Source organism: Oreochromis aureus, linkage group 2 (assembly GCF_013358895.1).
Source record: "Oreochromis aureus strain Israel breed Guangdong linkage group 2, ZZ_aureus, whole genome shotgun sequence".
NCBI classification, from domain to species: Eukaryota; Metazoa; Chordata; class Actinopteri; order Cichliformes; family Cichlidae; genus Oreochromis; species Oreochromis aureus.
This window is the reverse complement of record NC_052943.1, coordinates 4382717-4406208: the sequence shown is the minus strand read 5'-3', so window position 1 is coordinate 4406208 and position 23492 is coordinate 4382717. Positions and strand designations below refer to the sequence as shown.

Sequence of the window (23492 nt, the reverse complement as noted above, 5' to 3'; positions counted from 1 at the left end):
ATTCTAGGTGTGAAACAATATATTTGGACAAACAGACTCTCCCCTCGTGTGCCTCACAGTGTTTGAGTACACGGACCAAAATCAATCAAGTCAATCAATCCAGATCATTATGGCTCACTGAATTTTCAACCAGTTTTCAGAAGTTATTTTTTAAAATAATTAATATATTATAGATATGTATTATTATTACGTACATTATTGAGGGCCCTGTTGTGCACAGATCATTAATACGTGAGTTTACATGAGAATAGCTGATATAAGGTCTTTAATGATAAAGTGAAAATATCCTTATGTATGTGTGTTACTTTGGGAAGTACAGCCCTGTTAAATGCAGGGAAATTAAACTGATTGAAGAGACGTTGCTGGAGGGCAGCGCAGATGACCTGAAGCATTCAGTGAAGCCACAATGTGACACAACAGCCGGCACTGGTTACATTTCCACACTGATTCAGACTAATACACTTGGATAAGTGATGCTCCTCAGCCTGTGGAAACAGTCGTGTGATGGTTCCAGCGGCTCAGACGAGCCTTTTTAAAATCTGAGATGATAAAGGGAGGGGGACTGTGCTTGAGACCCGGGATCCAGTGTCTTTAAGCCTTAAACATGTGTTGTTTCAGTTAGAGAGAGTCTTTCTTTAATGTTTATAGTCTCCCAACTCTGTGCAGTACTTTGAAGTTGCTGAAGCACCTCTAAACAGACCTTTTCAGATGGCACAATATCTGTTTATATGAACTTGATTGCTCACATGAAAGTGAAGGAAAAGCGAAGCCCTCATCAAAACAGGCTGGAATGCAAAGTACAGTTGAATAGCTAAGAATGAATGTGTGATCACTGAAATGACACTTACCTTTCATGTTACTTCAGTAAGTGCAGGATTAGAGCACGAGACTGTAAATTATTACCCTGCTGAATTAATCATTTAAAGATTAAAAAAAAGCCCGATTAGAGTCTTGAACACCCACACAGCCCCAAGTTCCCGATGATTAATACTGTTAATGATTTGCCTTCAGGTTGAGATTAAAACAGCTAATTTTATCTAGTGTGGCGCTGCCACCAGTTCACTGTAATCACAGAGAGGAGAAAGCAACAGCAGCTTGTTGAGGACGCTCGGCCGAGAGTGGTTTATTCGCTTACAGGCATGAAAACAGTGATCACGTCGGTGACGTGTAACAGTCGAAGCCTGATCTCAAGTAAAGAGGTAGCTCAGCTATTCCAACATTTAAACAGAGTATTCTGAAATGCAAACACATTAGTCTGGTTAATATTAAAGCATGTAACTTTTTTTCCTCAGCACAGCTCTACCCAAAGCATGACATGGCTTAAGAACTCGTTACAGTAAGTGGAAGTTAAAGGAAAAGTACATTTAGTTTCTGTAACTCCATTTATATTAAAGCTCAGGAGTGAAACAAACATATGGCTTTAACATTTTGCATACGTTTATACAGAGGTCATCCCTGCAAGTGGTGTGAAAGCACTTCTCTGCACCAGCCAAGAAATGATTAACACTGTTAGCTGCCTGTAGTCAAACGGGGGGAAAGCCACAGTGAGTGTGTTCGGGCCTGCTGCCTCTCTGGAGGATCCTGGAGGGTTTTAGCTGCAGAGCTTTGGGGGCGAGCGAGAGGAGGAGGGGAAGCTGATCTGTTCAGGGGGGCTGCAGAGACCACAAAAGGACCAAGTATGGAGGCATATCAGGCTTAGGAAAGAACGAGTGACCAAAAAATAAAATAAAATACTTAAGCATTAATAAGACAACCATGACTTTTCTTTTTTAAATAAATAAATAAGAATCAGCAACAATAAATAGCAAAAGCATATAGTTAGACTTGCAGAGTCCTGTAACGCTGGGTGTTAAGTAGCAGGTCACTGTGTTCCTTTGACCGCTTACAACGCCTCTTCCATTTGGCTGACCACATCCTCTTCGTGCCACATCCTGTTTATTTCAAATCTTCTAAGATAGAGAAATAATGTGCTGCAGTGTGCATTAACCCTTCTGTCGTTGCAGAGAGGAGAGGCTGCTGATCCACACTGTAAGACATGCACTGGTGCTGGGACCTGCACCTGCTGACAAAACAGAGAGAAGAAGAAAAAAAAAAGCAACCATGAAACCAAATCGCATTAAGGGAGCATTAAGACAATTCACTATTTCCTACTGAGAAACAAAAACCTTCTCTTAAAAAAGGTCATGGAGCTCAGTGAAGCAGCAGTCCTGCAAGTATGTAGAGAAGAAAAAAATCAAGGTCTTTTGCAGTCAGATGTAAATTTTTAGTGCAGGCTCTGTACACCTATCGAGCACAACACTGTGCCCAGCTGCCTAATATCATGTTTGTGCCCCTTTTGCTGCCAAAACAGCCCTGACCCATCAAGGCACGGACTCCACTAGACCCCTGAAGCTGTGCTGTGGTATCTGGCACCAAGTTAGCAACAGATCCTTTCAGTCCTGTAAGTTGAGAGCTGGGCGCTCCATGTATCAGACTTGTTTGTCCAGCACATCCCACAGATGCATTGAGATGTGGGGAATTTGCAGGCCAAGTCAACACCTCAAACTCGTTATTGTGCTCCTCAAACCATTCCAGCAGAACATTACCCACAACCTAACAGTGCCTTCACCAGCTCACCTTCATCCTATAGAGGCGTTTCCATACCCAACAGACTGTGATGCTTTGTGTATTCTGACACCTTTCTGTCAGAAACAGCATTAAGTTTCCAGCAGTTTGAGCTACATGAGCTCGCCTGTTGGATTGGATCATGCGGGCCAGCCTTCACTCCCCACTTGCATCAGTCAGCATTGCCCATCCATGACCCTGCCAGCGGTTCACCACTGTTCCTTCCTTTACTTTCTTCCTTCCTTTACTTTTTAAAAAAAATCAGAGATCAGATTATTATGCCCTGTCCTGCGAGGTTCCTTTGAAACATGTATACAGCTTTAAACTGCACTGCTCACTGCTCATGTATGCAGGCCTAAGCCGGTATCTGGTGGCAGTTGTTCAGGCGTTAATATTACAGTGAAACTTAATGCTTCCGACGAGGACAGTGTGGGCTTCAAACACATCTCCAAAGACTGTGTGCTGCTGTAGTACAGTTTTTAATTCTTTGTATTTTGTCCCATTCATCAGTGAACGCTGACACCGTGCAAAAAGCTTTTACCTATTTGCCTGAAAGCTCCTTCTTCATGCAGGACTTGAAAGAGACAAACTTTTCCTCCACTCGGACGCCCTGTGAATTGTGTGCGAAAGGGGAAAAAAAGAGAAAGAAAGTCAATTTGATTTGAAGAGAAGCCACTAGATGGCAGTATAGTGCCATATAAAGCTCAAATCTTTAACTCATCAGCGAGTTGTGTTTCCGTGACAAAATGCAGCAGGAGTGTAATTTAAACATGACGATGTGGTGTATCTAAGGATACTGCAAGCTAAAGAAAAATGGCACGAAATCAGCCTTTACTTAAAGTCAAAATTAAGCAGAACACCTGATGATTTTGTTACTAGAAGCTGATCAAGTAGAGGAAATTCTTTAAAGTACCGCTGAATGTAAACATGCATGTTTGAGTTCTTACTTAACCCATATTTTCCTGTTTGACTCTAATTTATGAGACAGACAGACTATATATGAGAAAAGCCACTGACAGACAGACTTAAAGAAAAAAACCAGAAAATAAATCAATAATGCATAAAAGCCCTTAGCTGTCTTACCCCAGCACCGCGGTGCAGCCGGTCTTTCATGACGCCAACAAACTCCCTGTGGCTGAGCTTATTGTCGTGGTCCTCATCGAAGATCCTGAAGACAGTGCTGACCAAGTGGGGGGTCAGTTTGATGCCAGTGGCCACGTACACCGCTCTGGTAAATTCCTCTGCAGATGACACATTATCACATGTGTATTACCAATGTTAGCAGTATCAAACATCTTAGCTGGGAAGCTTTGGATCCTGGCATTCATGTGGCTGTTTCTTTGATACCATCCACCTAAACATTGCTGCAGTCCTGCCACGCTCCATGACTCCCCGGATCTCAGCCAAACTAAGCATCTGTGCGATATGTCAGACCAAGGACACGGGACACCCTCAGAAGGCCTTATTTATGCCCTGAGTGGCTCCAAGCTGCTTTGGTGGCACCATCACCATATTAGGCTGGTGAATCTAATGCTGTGGTTGATCAAAGGAATGTTATTATAAATATTAAAGCTCTCTCAACTTTTAAATGAAAGTCAGAGAGGTTAATTTATTCATGAAGAGCAAAACTCAGACTGGTGGAGAATTTACGACAATCTGTGCAACAAATAAATATACTTCTTTTTTAATTAAATGGATTTAACACTCGAGTTCTACACAAAGCATGTAATCACATTTTAGACAGGAGCAGCTAAAGCGCAGGCTGAACACTTCAGCCAAAGTCAGCTGTGAGTCAAAGGTCATCGAGCCCATCATCTCTGACCAGCCTCACTAAACACTCTTGTAGCTGCATGGGAGCAAATCCCTGCAGGCAGGTATCCTCCTGCACTGGAGGCTGCTTGAGCAGTTCTAAGCTGTTAATACACTCACATGCAGATTCAGTGTTCAGGTGTAGATTTACTTTTTTTGGCTATAGCTGGATGATAGTGCCATTTTTTCAGATCTGTTAACAGTATTTATGCTAAGAAGAGGTTTAAACTCTGCAATTTTTGTCTCTTTTTACAAACATAAAGAAACTGAACATTAGAGTTGGAATTATCATAAACTGTAGTTATATCACAGATCTCGATGGCGACCTGTCCAGTGTGTACCCTGCCTCTCGCCCTAAGACAGCTGGGATAGGCTTCAGTCCTCCCGCAAGCCTTAAAAGGTTAAGCAGAAGAGAATGGATGGAAGGATTAAAACTCTTTATAATTAGTCCAGGTAGACTACGAAATGGTCGGTCCTTTCTATAGAAGTTTAGAAGTTGTGTTTTCGGTTTTCCCCCATGAGTCAGAGACAGACAACAAGAAGTCAGAGACACAAAATAAAACTAAAATCACTTTAAAAACACCTTCTGTCCATGCATCCACACTGTGAGACGTTACCTTGGCCAATTGAGCGGTTGGCAAAGTTGTACATTTGCATGGCGATGGTAAAATCCTCCAGGTTGTTAAGGAATTGGAAGAAGGACCGAAACTCCTCAAAGGTGATTCCCTGCACAGGAATAATAACCAAATAAAAAAAAGCAAAGCTTTTATTCAAGGACACAATACCGCCGAGACACGTAAAGCAAACAAGACACATGTGTTAACACTCCGGCACCGTGTGCTAAAATTCACACAATGCGTAATCTGCTTTCTTTCATCTTGTGGGGAATCCTCTCGTGTGTGTGGGACCTTGGAGTCATCAGATAGATAACACACCCAAACAGACAAAGTATACATTGCTGGATTTTCCCTGTGCAGTATGGACATGCTGAGCTGTCAGCAGCGGGTGAGGAAGGGGGGTAGGATCGTCGCTTTTGGGAAGAGGTCAGGCCGTTTGCAGACTTTTCTAAAGCAGATTAACCTGATACTTGAATAAACAAAAACAAAAGTGATGAATCCCCAAACATCTCAGGCTTGGCTGATGACTATAACACCGAGCCCATTGATGTCCACTCAACCATCCTGCGGCTACTAGCTGCTTCTCTCGCCGGGGGCCCAGCCAAACAGGCAACACACACAGCCGAACAAATGGAGTAATGACTAATCTGTGACGCTTTGCTGTTTTAACAATGTGAGAGCCATAAAATATCTCTCAGCATAATGACGAGACCCACTTGATTATCAATGGAGATCTAGCAACAGGCTACTCCAGTTGGCTGAGGAGCTGCTGGCACCTTCTCATGCGGGTCAGCGTGCCAATAGGAAAAACAAATTCAAGCCAAAATGAGGCTGTTTCACTCAACAGCTAATTCACAGAGCGGCATTAAAAGGAAGAGAAGGGTGAATTGCTTCCATGTTCATGTAAACCAATATCTTTGCAGACTACTTCGGGATTAAAGCCACACATCAACACGCGAGGATCCAAACTTTGTGTTTGTAGAAGAATCGTGATTCTACAGAGCATCTGGTGAAAAGGCTGCATAGCTTTTGGAAATCCCCTCCGACTGCTGGACTGATGTAGTGTTATGACTTTTGCAGTTGTTTTTATTGGGGTTTAGTAATTTTGAAGCTTTGTGTTTTATTCGGTCCACAAAGAAGTGGGAATTCTTCCATTTTGGGAATTTAATAGGACGGCTGATGCTGCTGTCGTACATGTAAAGATGTAAAAACAATATTTTGTGGCTTTACAAGGACTTATCTTGTGTGATGTAGTAGTTTGCCAGTTAGCAGCAACACATATCTTCCACTTAGGATAGAGAGTATACTGGACTATAGGGGCGATATCATTCACATGCATACTTAAGTGCAAACTGAGTCGAATTAAACTAACCATCTTCAAGCTAAAGTTTAGCACAAATAAATGTCAATCCTCTTCTCTTATACTCAGCAGCTAATTACAGAAAGCATGCAGCGAAATGCAGAAATTCTGAGCTGCGGCTGCAGCTGCAGAAAAAGTCAATGCACAGTTGCCAAAAACTGCACTTCCCTGTGTGGCCACTTGAGGCTCTAAAACCAAGCCAACTCATGGGCATCTATACAGCAGGGGGGACAATGTATACAACCTGCTGCAAAAATTATTTGGTCACTATAGCTAAATCTACAGCAGCCAGGCAATTTAAGAAAACACGAGGAAATAGACAAAATGCTGCAAAAGCACACAAAACACAACAGTTTTGTGTTTTTGGCGACACATTAACGTCACGCAACAGCTGCAGAAGTGATAGAAACCAGAACATCAGAAGGGCTGCACTGAGACACATTTGTCTCACATTTGTGTCTCAATGCAGACACATACTTTGTCTGAGACACACTTAACAGAAGCAGAGGACTCATACGATACTGTAGATGCATATTTGCCATTAGCCGTGTCACTTCTGCAGCTGTTCCGTCAGGTTATTGTCTAACCAAAGTTTTATAAAAACATTCTTTATTGTTTGGTTTCGGTATTTTGTTGGCTTTTCAGTGCTTTTGCTGTTTTTTTCTCGGGCTGCAGTGTGTTTGACCTCTCAGGGCCACTGTATATTTACCCCTTCATAACAATTGTACTGACTATGACATGCATATAACTCAACTTTTCCAACTAAATGAAGGTTAAAGGTTTTGTGACAGCATGAATAAGACCATGGCCTTCATGCTGTATGATGAAGGGCATGGACACGTGAATATGGTATTTTAATTTAAAAAAAGGTGCAATACTTTAAACTTCGGGTGACATTAGAGTTTTCATTCATACAGGCTATGATAAAAATACAGATGTACTTCTTAAATTCACTGTTAGGAAGTAGGGGGATACTTAGGAAGTGCGAGTATACTGGTGGTATTGGATTATATTATACTGTAGGTTAAACCTTGTTCTTTGAGGTAATGTTGACAAAGGGAAATTGAATGTAAAAGCGCACCTTTTCATCTGGTATACTGTGACGCATGTTCTCCAAATACCCGCTAACATCCTCGACATTGGTGTAGCGAAGGAGGATCTGAGCAAAATCTTCCTCGCTGATGGTGGGCATGCCTTTGGAGTAGGAGAGGAACTCTATCTCAAGCACCTCTGTCTGCAGGTTGTCCATGAACCTGAAGGAGTGAGACAGACGGCAGCTGCTGACAGGAAACGCCATCGCCAGAAGCTTGGTACAAAGGAATACTTAACATAGTCAATAACAAAACCACTAACTGTTGGTGGGTTAGTGCGGCATGGTATGAAAATGATTAATGGCCGTATAATAGCGTCAGATAATGATTTTTTTTTCCAGGGACATCGTCATTAATCACAGAGCAAGCAACGGGTTTCTTGACTCACTTGTAAAAATCCTCAAATTTCAGCTCAGCTTTGCCTTTTTTCCCAAAGAAATGCACCAAGAGTGTGGTCTCCGATTTTTCGTCCACATTCTATGAGAGGGAACAAAAGTTTACAGCATTAAGACACAGATTTAGCTACAGACTGCAAAACCACACACAATGCAACAAAGTAAACACTGATTACTGCAACCATTAAAGCAGAAACCAAGTGTCAACAAAACTTCCCATCCAGCTGTCAGAATCAGCTTTTTAATGTTCCAGATTCAGCTCGACTCAGAATTAATTAATTCTCTTTTTTTTAACTGTCATCTCTCATTTCTGCACGATACAAACTTGTGCCATGCAACAGAACCATCAGCCATGCCACGCTTCTTCCTGTCGAAGCGCCATTTAAAAAATTCACACCACTGATCAGACAGATGCTTAAATCGAGAGCGCGCTCTGCTGCGCTCGCTAACACATTATTGTCAGATTCCAGCAGAAGCATGAGGAAACTGAGATGATGCACAGTATCGTTCTTGTGATTATTTAACAAAAAAGCAGCTTTAAAAAAGTGCCCGGCTACCTCGGTGAGATCAGAAAACAGAACTTGACTCGTGCCACGTCTGAGAACATCCCACATGCCTCGGGCAGCCACATGCTGACCGTCTTTTTTTAGAACCTGTGGTAGCAATCGAAGCACAGCTGTTAGAAGACATAACACATCTGGTTCGTGTCACCAAGAGAAGGGGAATGGAAGGTGGATACACAGACTCCGACAGTACACGGCGTTACAGGCGGGAGGATCGAGGAAACAGAGCGAGATGGGGAACTGGGCAGGCGTACAAAAAAAAGACAGACAGACAGGTGAGCTGAATACCCACAGAGACAACGGGGACAGACACATGCAGAAACAGCGCGGGGCTGACACCTGCGTATCCGAGAGGCTGATCGGCCCTGACATGAGCCTGCGCTGCAGCGATGCATGCAGCCTCTTGGCAGGGATGTCGAGCCAACGTGGCTAACACATGTCCAAAGCATGCGAGGTGTAAGACCTGGAGGAGGATTCATGCCGGGTCAGCGCTGAAACTGAATCCGACAATATGTCATCGTTTGATGCTACACTGCAAAGCAAATGCAGGCAATCAAACACCTTCCATCTCCAGAACTGTTGAGTCGTTTTGCCCCACGTCACATCCACTGCTCAATGCTTACTGGAAGCCACTCTGCTGTATTTTTCTCAACGAGCTCGGGCTGCTTAGATCTTTGATTAACGGATAATTACCATTATTACAGTTTACACTCCTTCCTTACTCTCCCAGCTGCCGCGGAGCTACTACAGCTGCTCCAGAAAACATTTTCTCCTAACTGATGTGCAATAAAAAAAAAATTAAAAAAAAAAAAGATCACAGGAAACCAGTCTTCCGTTTAGTGAAGAAAAACAAATGTAACTCCCACTTATGAACCAAAAGATGTTGGTCCCCTCTCATTCGCATTGTTTATTATTTCAACCCATCATTTCTTGAGCCTCAAGGCCTCTCAAGTCCCGACATCACCTCCCTGAAAAACAAAAGTATCGCAAAAACCAACCAGAAGCAGCCAGCTGCTGCTGACACGTGTTCTTAAGTGTGGCTTGCTTCATTTCATAATATTTATTTATCTTATTCAGTTCTTTTTTTTTCATCTCTCAGGCCCGAGGCAGAAAGCGAGACAGCTGATAAAACAGCTCTTCCTCTACGCCTCAGTGCTTCTTAGCAGAGAGGGAGATTTACGGCATGATCCCGCAGCTAATTACGGAACAGCTCTTTAATGCTCGCCGCTGTTCCCATCTCATCCCATGAAAAGACCCTGAAACACTTGTAATTAGAATATGCTGGGGAAAGCCCAACCGCAGCACCCAAGACGTGCCTGTTATGTCTTATTGAAAAGGTTTGACTTTTGAACTCTGTGCTGGAAAGATACCTACAGTAAAGCAGAGGGAATCAAAACACACAAAAAAGAAAGAAGAAGAAGAAGACACACCTACAGGTAAAGTGTTCAAACAGCGCTCTGTGTTAGCTGCAGGCTCTCCTACGTGTTTGCAGAGCGGCTTTCACAGTGCTTCTGCTGCTCCTGTCTGACTGGCATCTTCATGGTCAAACCCATCTCTAAAGGTAACCTGAGCCTAAATACCACTCCTCAAGAAACTGTAAAAATAAAACATGTGGGTCCGGGCAAAAGCGGTGTCAGTCTTCAGGTAAGAGCTTTTTGAAGTGAAATCTCTTGCCCAACACTGACAAAAGGCGAGTACATAAATCATCTGAGCTGCACCCCTCCTGCTTTTGCCACACACACAAATATGAGATAATGCTAAAGCACAGAGTGAGGTATTTCGGATTTCACTGAATGTGAAGTGAGGTTATCTCAGACAAATACGGGTGGTGTCAGCCCCTCAGAAACATGTATATTTCCTATGATAACTCAGGTTAAGGAGACCACATTCCAGAAAGCGTGCAAGAAGCGGCACCGTTTACAGGCTACATACGCTGTGAGCCTGAGATCTGTGATTTCCATAAAGCTGCAGGCTCTGAAATGCAAAAGAAAAAAGAACAGGTGAATTAGTGCAGAGTGCGAGCTTGTAATTCACAATGTATTTTAAAACAGGAAGACAGCTGGAAAAGACATCAAGTCGAGACAGCGTATCTGACAATGGTCCCAAATTACTGTTAAGCCTTATAAACGCATGCACAGCCAGCCCATCCTGATCTAGAGAATCCATTCTAATGATCTTTTTGATAGTTATACGGGCGCAATTTTAATTCAAGGCCGTCCAGAGATGCTAACGTTTGTCCCAGCAGAATAAGCTCCTCTATGCTGCGTTCTTATGAGATAAGACCTCAAAGAGTCGCTCTTATCGCTCTATTGAGCTCGCCCTGTTTACATCCACCTGCATGCACTGTAAGACAACTCCAAAGAGATGAAAGCCTTAGGCATGTTTTACCCTGTATGACCACCGTCACCTCTGTGCAGCGAGTGTTCGTTCTAGGATTACTGCAAGTGTCTCAAGCGAGCACAGACCCACACAGTCTGATCTGACCTCAATGGTGAGATTCAGACTGATGTCTTTAAATCTGCATTACTTCTTTTCTTTCTTTGGCACTAATGCGGGAAACAGAGCAGGCAGTAAACACGCCATTTCACCAGCTTATTAAGTTCATATGAGAAGAAGATCAACAGTGACAACATTTCATTGGAGGTTTCTGAATGTAAATCAATCATTCATTCTCCTTTCAGCTCTGACTTTGGCCTCCACCAGCTCCTCAGGGACAATATGGCTCTTTAGCTGCAAACTATGTTCTGCTCTAAGGGGGCAGCATTTGCTGGATTTCTAAAAGCTCTTTTTTCTTTGCTGGAAACAGTTAAAATAACCGTTGTAGCCCATAAAAAATAGCTAAATATATAAAAATAATGTTTTGTTTCAGCTCTGTCAGTTCACACCAATTCCCAGCTTGTGGTCAAAGCGCGAAAATGCACTAAATAATGAAGGGATTGAAACTGCAGTTCCTCAAATGGCCATATAAGGTCATAAACTTCCTGTTAAAATGACCAACTTAAGTGTTGTTAGTAACACAAGTGTTGCAACTCAAACCGGTGGCTGCTGTTTGTTGCTATACTTGTTTGGCATTCAGTTTTATCTCTAGCGTTAGTGTATAACTCTCCAGCTCATGATCATGTTCAGTTTAAATAAAAATAACTTAGCTTAGCTTGAGACAAATTAGTGGCGGCATCTATTGTTTCCTTACAACAGCTTTTGTGACACACTGAATTACCACCTTGTTGCATGTTGTTGCCATAGATTGTATGTCAGAGAGAGATGTCAAAAGTGTGACTTCACCCACTGGCTTGTGTGAGTCCTTCAAAGTGGGCTTCAGTGTGGAGCCAGAAATGAGCATATCTTGATTACTGAGCAATTAGTTTAGTTCACTGGCACCTCAAGGCACTTTATATTGTAAGGTAAAGACCCTACATTAATAGAGAAAAACTGCAAGAATCAGATTACTACCCCAGCCACCACCATGAGTAAGCATTCGGTGACAGTGGGAAGGAAAAACTCCCTTTTAACAGGTAGAAACCTCAGTCGGAAACATACTCAGGGAGGGGCAGCCATCTGGGCTGATGATTTACAAGACATCAATAGACTGTGTCCAGTGTGTGCACAGAGACAGGAAAAGGTGTTGAATTAACCCCACAGCAAGCCACGTTGTTTGTCTGGTAAGTGCATAAAAAACAAATCCAGACCTCCAATAGTTCCTATGTGATAAGTTGCAAACTTTGTCACAGTGTTGCTTGTGCAGACAGCATGCAGCATGCTTTTCAGGCCTTTTCTGGTGAATCCAGGCTGGTGAAAAAACCATTAGAGCCACTGAAAAAGGATTTAAACTCATACTTGCTGGTCCTGTCTTTGCATATCTTCAGTAATGTCTTTTCTGTCCTTCTTCTTACGGAAAATCTCTTCCAGCTAGGAGAGAAAATACCATATTATTAAACATCAAATCTGTGTGATTTAATCTGATAAATCATGATGATTTCCATACCACCAAGAACTCCCTTTTGTCCACCATTTCATTCCCATCTGCATCAAACATGTTGAAAGCAATCCTGAAGCCTGCATGGGGCTCTAGAAGTAAACACAATGGAATTACATCAGACAGGCGCCTTTATATGCTTTTTTTAAAATATAAATGTTAAAGATAACAGAGTAAATCAGTTCAAAGGTATGCTGACTTGTTAAAATGCACAGCAGGAAGAGGTACTCTGTATAACTGATGACACCTAGAACAAAGACAAAAAAAAGAAAAGAGTCAAGCCAAGAAACAAAAACCTAAATGTTCCTTTTCACACTCAAAATGGCATCAAATGACATTAACCAGTTAGCTCAAGGTGTTTGCAGATGTTCAAAGTCATGCTGCCAAGATGAACAATCCATCCAAAGAAACAGAGCACGCCTTCAGACACAGGTAATCTCCTCGTGCTTGGCGATAACATCTTAAAAGGTGCCTTTTACTTCATGCTTGGTGTTCCCCTCACACAAACACGAACTTTACAACTGAGCTGACCTATCTGGACACAAACCCAAACAAATTTAAGGCCCGTGGCTTTCTGATCGTGTTTGGGTAACAAGGTGTAATACATTCTTGAGTGATCTGTCACTGATTGAGAATAGCCGATTTGGGCTTTGTGTCGCATCCTTCAGCCCCCTTTGTTGTGTGACACGGTAAAGGGAAGAGTAAGTGTCAGGAGACGTCTCAACCAACTAAGGAGGCTTCTCCCTTCTGCCTCTGAAAGCATTCCCAAGCTTTTGTTTGCTCAGGAAGATAGAGAATCGAGCTAAGATAGTTCTGGGTGACTGCTCTGGATGTTATGGGAAAAGAATTCAGGTACGAGGTTTGCTGCAGGGAGAAAGAGGAACACTCGAGGAAAAAAACCCAACTAGTCAGGAAAGATTTAGTTATTACTGTCTTATGCTTCTCCTTGGAGCTGGAATCATTTTGCAAATGCACAAACTAAGGTGGGAGAAGATCATCAGTCGTGCATGGGATCAGACATAAAATCATCTAAAAATGTTCTAAAACAAAGCACCCAGCTCTCTCAGTTTGGCAGGTATGACCCTATAATGACAACAGATCTCCACCTTCAAAGCTTTTAAAGCTTAAACAGCTTGAAGACAGGGGAAAAAAACTTTTAAGATTCCTGCCATGTCTCACCAATACCACACACCTTCACTCGTGGAGGGAGACCCCCCTTCTCCCTTCAAGCTCAGCCTCTGAGCTCAAGTAGATGTTGTTAGACAATACAAAGAATTCCACAAAAACACTTCATACAGAGTGGCAGTCCCGGAGATGTAATCCAATGCCATTCTTAGGCTTCATCATGTCCGTGGTGATCAGGGGGGTGGCCAGTGGGACATGTCTCGACACAGCTGGGTTCAAACAGCTCCCTCATTCTCAAAAGCAACGCTTTGTTCACAGATCAATCCAGTCCTTTTTTCACTGACAAAGCTGCAACGTTTAACAGCAGGATTAAAAGCTCCAAATCCCAGCATTGGCACTTAGCTAAAGCAACAGAGGAGGAGAGCAGAACAGTGAGATCTGATGCTCCACTGCCACATCTGACCTGCTGCGCTCAGAGTTTGAAGGCCCAGGTGGGAACATTAAAAGGGGACTTTGAGTCACACTGACAACTTCAGTTGGGCTTCGTGTGATCTCATGAAGACCTCCGGTTTGCGGCAGTTTCACAGTCTGCTGTTTTCAGCACATATAGGCTACAGACGTGCAGAGTGCAGTGTTCATGTGTACGGTTTACGAGCTTCAGGAGCCTGCGCGGTGCTCACGGTGAAGACTAGGAGTACAATAGAATAGAATAGCCTTTATTGTCATTGTACAGGGTACAACGAAATTGGAGTGCCACTCCCTTGGTGCATAACACAATAATAAATATAAATGTAAAATATAAAAGGTACAATAAAACAAACAATAGTAAGTACGATATATACAGGATAGCAGCATTAATATAATGACAGTATGACAGTATGGTATGGCTAAGCAGGTTCAATTGTTTTTGTGCTTATTTACTACAGTGATAGCTCTGGGAAAGAAGCTATCCCTGAATCTGTTTGTCCTGGTTTTATGTGACCTGTACCGTCGGCCTGACGGTAATAGTTCAAACAGTTGATTGCTGGGGTGAGAATGGTCCTTGATGATATTGCCAGCTCTGCTGAGGTACCGAGAGTTTGCAATGACCTCCAGGCTGGGCAGAGAGCAGCCAGTGATCTTCTGGGCTGTGTTGATGACCCTGTGCAGAACTTTCCTGTCTGCAGCTGAGCACCCTGCATACCATGTTGTTATGCCGTACGTTAGGATGCTCTCTATGGTGGCTCTGTAGAATGTCACCAGCAGCCTCTCCTCCAGGTTGTTCCTCCTGAGCACTCTCAGAAAGTGGAGACGCTGCTGGGCCTTTTTTACTACCGCCGTGGTATCTGCAGTCCAGGAGAGATCATCAGAGATCTGCACGCCCAGAAACCTCATGGAGTGTACCCTCTCCACACAGCTCCCGTGAATGTAAAGTGGGGCCGGGTCTGCTCTGCCCTTCCTGAAGTCCAAGATAAGTTCTTTAGTTTTCGTGGTGTTCAGTTGGAGGTTATTAACTGAACACCACTCAGTCAGTCTGTTGACCTCATCTCTGTAGTCCGACTCATCCTCCCTTGAGATGAGTCCAACCACTGTGGTGTCATCCGCGAACTTTATGATGGTGTTTGAGAGATGGGTAGGGGAGCAGTCGGATGTGTAGAGCGTAAACAGGAGGGGACTCAGAACACATCCTTGTGGAGACCCGGTGCTGAGTGTGATGGTGCTGGACAAGTGGGGGCCGAGTCTGACAGACTGTGGTCTATTTGTCAGGAAGTCCTTGATCCAGAGGCAGATGGGGGTGGAGAGTCCCAGGTGAGACAGTTTCTGGACCAGGATCTCCGGGATGATATGATTGAATGCTGAGCTAAAGTCCAGAAAGTGACAGATTTCAGTTGAGCTGTCAATTAAATGAATTCAATAATTTATGCCATCAACAAGAAGTCACTACATTTGAGTAGGTGACACCAGAACATTTTAAAAGCTCTAATCTTCTTCATTTTTTAGCTTTTTAATTGTGCATGGTATAATGAGCATAGTGGCTCATAGTGTAGTGGTTTACAAGTGAAGGATCCCAGTGTGTGTTTTGCATGCTGTAATTAAAAGTAGTCTTCTTTGCCTTTTCTCCTTCGTATTTGTGACAATCTGTCTGAAATGTAATACAGTACTGTGTAAAAGTCTTGAGCAACCCCTCATTTCTTTATATTTTGCTAGCAAAATGGGAATATTTATTGAAACGTGCAAACAAACAGGGAAATATAGTTAAAAGGCGAAAACAGAGTTTGTACAATTCTAACAAGCTTAAAAGTGAATATTTGCATGATCACCTTTATTCTTCAACGCAGGCTGAACTCTCTTAGGCAGCTTTCTTTTCATTTCTTTAAGTAGTCTTCAGGAATAGCTCTGGAACATTCAGAGCTCTTCTTTGGATGTTGGCTGCCTTTTGTTCCAGTCTCTGTATAGATGATCCCACACTGCTTCAATAATGTTGAGGTCCGGGCTCCGGGGAGGCCAATCCGTGACTGATAATCTTCCATTGTGTGTTTGTCTATCCAGGTATGGTTTTACTGTGTTGGGAGTATCACCAGTGTGTCTTTTGTCCTGTCTTACTCACCTCACATCCAACTGGTCAGTAGATGGCTGCCCCTCCCTGAGTCTGGTTCTGCTGGAGTCAAAAGGGAGTTTTTCCTTCCCACTGTCACCGAGCACTTGCTCATAGGCCATCATAGGCCTGATGGTATTTTTCTGTGGTCGTAATTGCATCAAACAGAGCCTCCACCGTGTTTTACAGTTGGCTGTAGACACTCACTGTTGAACCTCTCTCTTCATCACTCCTCAGTTACCACTGAGTTTCAATCCAGTTCTTGTGTAATTCGGCATACATACGTCAGCCTTTTGTCCCTGTTTCCCTTCCTTAAGAACGGCTTCTTGACAGCCATCCATCCACTGAGACCACAGGCTTCAGTGAACAGTAGATGGATCAGCTGAAGGGTCAGATGCATCTCTCAGGTTCTGTCTCAGTTTCTTAAAGACATGACTTTTCACATACTATTCAACTGCTGAAGATAGTTTTTAAGCCTGGGTATTTTTTCATCCACTTCTCAAGTTTCCTTTTATTTTATGGGTACACTGCGCACCACCCCAAAATCTTCCAAGTTTTCAGCTAATAAAAGCATCCAGTGTCCAAAGAAAAACCTAGACAACTGTTGCTCACTGTAAAAAAAAAGTTAGAAGAAAGTCTGGCTCCTTGGAAGCAAAATATAAAGAAATAACCTGTGGATCAAGACTTTGGCAAAGTGCTGTATATTTACTTGTATATATATAACCTTATATATACATGACCTCTCTGCATTGAATCATTTTATTTATCTCTGTCTCTCTTCCACAGCATGTCTTTATCCCGTCTTCCTTCTCTCACCCCAACCGGTCGCAGCAGATGGCCCCGCCCCTCCCTGAGCCTGGTTCTGTCGGAGGTTTCTTCCTGTTAAAAGGGAGTTTTTCCTTCCCACTGTCGCCAAAGTTCTTCCTCATAGGGGGTCATATGATTGGGTTTTTCCTCTGTATGTATTATTGTAGGGTCTACCTTACAATATAAAGTGCCTTGGACTGACTGTTGTTGTGATTTGGCGCTGTATAAATAAAACTGAATTGAACAAATAATTTATGTACTTGTGTTTTTTGGGGGCTGGGTCTGTAACCCAGCATTTTTGTGTTATTTTGTATTTTCTTTGCTTATATATTGAGATAATGTTAAGTTCTAGTATTATATTAGTTTGTCTTGAGTTTTAGTCTAGTTTATGTCTCTTCTATGTCGCCTGATTTATGAATCTTTTCCTAACATTTGTAACATTCGTAACATTTTTAAGTGCTTTTCTTTCGAGGATCCTTGTCACAGGCTGGTTACAGTCATAATTATGTAATTTATGAGCCTCCAATAACTTCACAGTTGAAGCATTTTACTACAGACACAAACAAGCCTTGTTGTGTGTACTGTACCATCAATGAGCCATTCCTTCATGCAAAGGTTATCTAAAAATAAATCTATGACATGTTAGCAGACTGATGGAAAGATAAGATAGCAACTACAACCCACGCTTTCTGCTCCAGATTAGGCACATGGACAACAGAGCACGCTTTGAACGAGACATGGGAGGGCCTTAAAAAAATAAAATCTCACAAAGGATTTATGTGTACAGCAGGAACACACAGAGCGGGTTCTTTACCTCGTTCACGGAGATTTCTAAACAAATTAGATGATCCTTTCCAAACAGGTGGGGTATCAGCCAGCATCTTGTCTAATTCCTGCGAGAACAGAAGCAAATCCCTGATCTCACATTCATTTCTTAGCCCTTCAGTGTGATGTATTTGCTGGTGTTACAGTAATTCGAGAGGATTTTGCACAGATAAGGAGGAGGCTCTTTGAAGCAGCATCAAGGGCTTCAAATGACAGCACAACTCACCTTTTTCGTGAGGGACTTGCAGACTCTCCTGCCTAAACAAAACAAGGCCAACAGTTAGTGGAGTCAGGAGTACAGGACTGGGAAGCACGAGTGAAAACAAGTGTTTACAGGGACAGAAATATACGCTGTGTGTTTCCATGAACACATTCCAGGGGCCAATAAAGCAGAAGATAAGCAGAACACATCATAAAAACACCTGGCTGGGAAACTGTGTCGATAACATTGACATTAACCCTCCACCGACACATTTTAAAGCCTCTGTCTGGAATAACGATCACCACTAATGTTAATAATCCTGCAGATCTTATGTATGGCAGCACTGAACAGAAAAGCATGGCTTTATTACAGCCACAGTCCTACCATGAAACACTGTGATTAAAATTTAGCAAATTAACACTAAGCAGCTTCACAACAATAACAAATGGCGTGCCACTACCTTTCTGCGTCCTGTTTACCTTCATCATTAGATGCCAGCGATAGAGGCCACACACCTAATGTTACAATCAATCACAGTAAGTCAAGACCGCCTTATCATTACATTTATGGTATCCGTGCTAAGTTGTTTGGTCTCTGTGGGTCCCTGTGACTTTGTTACCACATAAATGAGCCATAAAAGTAAGGTTGCTGGTAAAGATGTCTATCTTTATGCAGGTGTTATGACTGAAAGCACTTAGAGCTGTGTCTAATTGTCCGATGATACTTCACAGGCCCTCAGCAACAAGGATATTCCGGAAAACAACACCCTTTCTTTTTTTCTTTTTTTAAAATGCTATTAAATCATTGCGTAACTGAAAACAATCGGATGAAGGAGTGGAGATTTATCTGGTAACATGACGGACATGTAATTAAGCAAATGGCAGCTGGCAAAAGCAGTTAATTCATTCGTAGAACAACAAAGCTCAAGTCAGATAAATCTTTAATACAACAAATTTAATCTCACCAGAAGCATTCTCACCTGCTTTTAGGACACCACTGAACTCAAAAGCCTGCTTTTCACTGGCCAAAATTAGCATCCCAGTAAATGATAAGGACTTAAATTACAGATAAATGATCCTAACCAAGTCCCCACCCTGTCTTCATGATCAGCCAAGGAGAAAAAAAAGATGCTGAATTCAAAACTTTATTCCTTTAAATCGCTTGTCCATATTTTACACACAGCCTAACACTTTGTTTGTCTTAACCAGACAAACAAAGTGTTACGTCCCTCTGCAGCCTGAACTGGTCGTGCATTGACGACGGTGGACTGTTTGGGTGTTGCATGGGCTTAATTAAACACCTGATGAGGTGTGGGTGGAAGCATGCTGGATTGGCTTGGGAGGATACACCATTTCTTGCTGTCCATCATGCTCTCCTGGATGTGTACTCAAGAGGCTCTGAGGACTCAAACATGTTGGCTGAATAACGTGAATTAAAAAACAGCTGATTCTTCCATGGAATGAGCACCCGACCCCTAGATTTGAACCTGGTATGTCTGATCATTTTAAATTTTTCATTTTAAAAAATCCTTCTTTATTATAAACAAGGCACAGCAGATGGCCAGCCCTCTCTGAGCCTGGTTCTGCTGAAGGTTTCTTCCTGTTAAAAGAGCGTTTTTCCTTCCCACTGTCGCCAAAGTGCTTGCTCACAGGGGGTCATGTGATTGTTGCGGTTTTCTCTGTTTCCTTTGTTTTATTTTAGGGTCTTTACCTTACAATATAAAGAGGTTTAATTGATTTTATATAGATAAAATAAACTGAATTGAATTTTACATTGTGGCTTTATTTACTGAGCAGTAAGAAAAGAACCAAAACTCAATTTTACCATTTGTTTCAATGTGCTAAAGCAATACACATAGGTGAACTGAAGTTTTTTACTGTCAGTTTCTTATTCTAAGGTCTCCAAAGGTCCTTTGGCTCAATAAAGGAAAAAGATTTAAAAGCAGATAGTGATTATTTTCAATATTTATGAATTGTTTGACCATGTAGTAAAAAAAGGAGGGAAACACACTCTTTATAGCCCCAAAGGCCACACTGAAATCTTCAAGCTAATCCTGGCATTTTATAAGGTAGAATAAGTAAGAGATTAATTGACTGGCTAACCATTGACCCGAGCACCAACACTTATTACTTCATTCCTCTCAAAAGACATGTGGCACTGTGTTGTGAGCTGGCTGTCAGGAGCTGACTCACTCTTTGGTTCGCTCAGAGTGACCGACTCGATGAAGTTCAGCGGAGTCATGTAGAGCTGTCCTTCGTACTCCACCGAACTGAACAGACGAAATCTGTTTTCATAGGAGGACATGTAGGCATCTCCATCGTCCAGACTGTAGGTCCTTGTCTGCAAGCACACACACAGACACACACGCGCCATGAAATACTGCAAATCATATCAGTGATTATAGTGTCTGAAAGATGCTTCTTATGAAATCCATGGAAGCTTTTTCTGTCACGAAAAGCCTCGCTCACATGGCACAACAAAGAAGCCCATGCTTTAATTCGGTAATGGGGCGCATGTTATGTCAGCCTTATTTTTCATCCCTGCACAGCAGATAATGTCCCTACAACTGCTCAAACCCAGGCAGATCAGAAGGCCGGACTGGTGAAGACAGAGTGGATCTCTCTGTCAGGTGGCACACCGCCAGGTCCACTGGGCACAGAGCAAACACCCGGGGAATGCGTGCCCCCCTCTGCTTAACCATTAAACCCCCTCTAACCACCCCCGCCTCTCATCAAATATCAGCATGTCCGCCAAACTTTGGTGTCCAGTTTCCTGTGTCCCTGGATCCCCCTTTATGTGGACACCAGTTGAGCTTACCTCCCTCCTACCCACAGATATCAAAGAAGCAATCTTTTCGCTGCGTGGAGCCAAGCGAGCACATCACACATGGTTTACGAGTTTGTTTACATCCCCCAGTGATCTGTAAAAATCTTGTTAGCATTGTCAACACATTTCTGCGGTGCTGTGTAATAGGACATAATGCACGTAGGTTAAACAATTAGAACCAGGCTGCAAAAGTCTGTGTATGAAGCTTATAATTGGTGCTGAAAAGAATAGGTATAAACGGATAGACCTGAATCAGAAACATTTAAAAATCCTTTAAAGTTTTAATCCTTTAAAGCCAAGTGCATCATATTTGATACATGAATTTTGGGGGTTTTTAGATTTGTGATTCCTCCTGATGTAGCAAATATGACACAAATTAAAACTCATATATGCAAATTAATATTTAATTTTTTATCAGAGAGTTCACAAAAAGGATTTAATTTTCTGGCAATTACTTCATGGTTTAAAGAAGCTTTACAGAATTAAAATGACTCCTTTGTGTGTTGTTCTGGTTTACAGCTGCTCAGATGCCATGAATTGTCCTTGCTTTTTGAAAGAAGGCAACGTCACCACAAAGGTTTCATTTACAAAGAAAACATAACATTTAAAAAAAGATTGTAACATCCAGGATTGTAACATCCAGTCCTGTTAACATAAGATGATCACTTACTGGCCACTTTATTAGATACACCTGTTCAGGTTCTTTGTAAAACAAATATCTTATCAGCCAATCACATGGAAGCAACTCAATGCATTTAAGCATGTAGATGCAGTGAAGAAAACCTGATGGAGTCCAAACTGACCACCAGAATGGGAAAGAAAGGTGATTTAAGTGACTTTGAACATGGCATGGTTTTTAATGCCAGATGGGGATTTTCCCACACAGCCGTCTCTAGGGTTTACAGCGAGTGGTTTGAAAAAGAGAAAATATCCAGTGAGCAGCACTGCTCTGGGCAAAAATGCCTCGTTGATGCCAGAGGTCAGAGGAGAATGGCCAGACTGCTTCAGGCTGATAGGGAGGCAACAGTAACTCAACACAACCAAGATATGCTGAAGAGCATCTCTGAATGCACAACACGTCTAAGTTTGAAACAGATGGGCTACAGCAGCAGAAGAACAGAGGCTATAATTCACACCAGCTCACCAAAACTGAACAATAGAAGGTTGGGGGAAAAAGTCACCTAGTCTAATGAGTCTCAATTTCTCAAGAGACATTTGGATAGTAGGGCCACAATTTGGCAGAAACAACATGAAAGCATGGATCCATCCTGTCTTGTATCGACAGTTTAGGCTGGTGGTGGTGTGTGATGGTGCAGGGCATATTTTCTTGGCACACTTTGGGCCCATTAGTAACAACTAAGTATCATTTAAACACTATAGCCCACCTGAGTATTGTATTGATTATAGCCATCCCCTTATTACCACAGTCTACCCAAAACTCCAATAATCTCAAGCTGGTTTCTTGAACATGACAGTGAGTTCACTGCACTCAAATGGCCTCCACAGTCACCAGATCTCAATCAAACAGAGCACCTTTGGGATGTGCTGATACAGGAGACTCACATAGTCGATGTGAAGCCGACACATCAGCAGCAACTGTGTGATGCTGTCATGTCAACACTGACCAGAATCTCAGAGGAGTGTTTCATCCACCTTGTTGCATTTATGAAACGAAGAATTAAAGCAGTTGTGAAGGCAAAAGAGTGAAACCTGGTAATAGGAAGGTGCATCTGACAAACTGACCCGTGCGAGTATAGACAGAGGAAGTATACTGCAGCATATATCGTCATACTACAAGTCATTCAGAGCACTTACAAAATGGTAAAATAGTAAATTATAGAAAAGTATTTTAGAAATCATCACACAGAACAAATTCTGATATTAACAAATACAGGTGCAGCACAGTATCTGGTTACAGGTCAGATGTTCCTCTTATTTTGTCCACCACTTAAATCTAAACAGCAGTGCGTACACAACATTAAATGTAGTATGCATCAGTAATAATCTTCAGTCATGGCCCATAGACTGTAAGCCAATCAGGCAAAACCTTCAGTCATGGTGGCCACTTGGCCACGCGATCTAGGACGCCTTTTGACCACTTTTTGTTTTTTTGCCATTTCAGCACCAAAGGTCGCGGATAGCTCCTTATGGTAACGACATATAATTATAACTGTCACTTCACGTGCACGAGGCTGTCTTGGTGATCACGTGCTGGGGTTCAAGTTGCTGCTGTTCATTGAAGATAAACTGGGAGTATTTTTAATTCCTTTCCTCTGTGTGTGTGTGTGTGTGTGTGTGTGTGTGTGTGTGTGTGTGTGTGTGTGTGTGTGTGTGTGTGTGTGTGTTTGTGTGTGTGTGTATGTGTATTGGAGTGACCTGAATGTTGTCGCCATACAGCAGCCGCTGCCTACTTTATCGTACCTTATCGGTGGCGGAAACTGATGGCAGCGCCAGATGCATGAGCCGAGCCTCGACGTGGCTCTTCAGTCCGGGGCGCCTACCGACGTGCGAGCGGCAGGAGTAATAATAGTAATAGTAATAATAAGCGGCGGCGCCGGCTGTGATGCTCGCTCCCGCTGCGATAAGTTTCTGCGCTTTAGTCGCCTTTGAGGGTGTTTGAGGCGGTTTCCGCGCCGTGAACGTCTCTGCTTTGGAGCTGAATGAAAGGATAAGCCTGCGCAGTGCAGCCATGGCTGTTTACACTGTGGTGTCGTAACCGA

General features: G+C 42.6%; 1 protein-coding gene across 4 annotated transcripts; it reads right to left on the bottom strand.

Annotated features, from left to right (window-relative positions):
- Positions 1–1098: 1098 nt before the first annotated feature.
- Positions 1099–23492, bottom strand: micu3b (mitochondrial calcium uptake family, member 3b). Of its 4 annotated transcripts, none has more exons than XM_031751438.2 (15): positions 23194–23492; positions 20139–20286; positions 17971–18002; positions 17734–17812; positions 12612–12659; positions 12422–12504; positions 12274–12345; positions 10372–10413; positions 8434–8529; positions 7870–7958; positions 7472–7643; positions 5031–5139; positions 3688–3845; positions 3146–3214; positions 1099–2062 (listed from the first exon to the last, which is right to left on the bottom strand). In XM_031751438.2, the coding sequence occupies exons 1-14, from the start codon at positions 23461–23463 to the stop codon at positions 3146–3148; spliced, it is 1467 nt and encodes a 488-aa protein (XP_031607298.1). In that variant the 5' UTR covers positions 23464–23492; the 3' UTR covers positions 1099–2062. The 4 variants fall into 4 exon arrangements, with proteins under 4 accessions (XP_031607298.1, XP_039471553.1, XP_039471555.1 ...); XM_039615619.1 differs by having other exon boundaries at positions 1099–2059; XM_039615621.1 differs by lacking the exon at positions 8434–8529.

Coding starts and splice junctions, on each gene's coding strand:
- micu3b (XM_031751438.2), bottom strand. CDS start 23,463: ATGGCTGCACTGCGCAGGCTTATCCTTTCATTCAGCTCCAAAGCAGAG. Junction 18,003..20,138: donor CACTCTGAGCGAACCAAAGA/GTGAGTCAGCTC, acceptor TGTTTTGTTTAG/GCAGGAGAGTCTGCAAGTCC. Junction 8,530..10,371: donor ACAGATCTCAGGCTCACAGC/GTATGTAGCCTG, acceptor TTGCTACCACAG/GTTCTAAAAAAAGACGGTCA.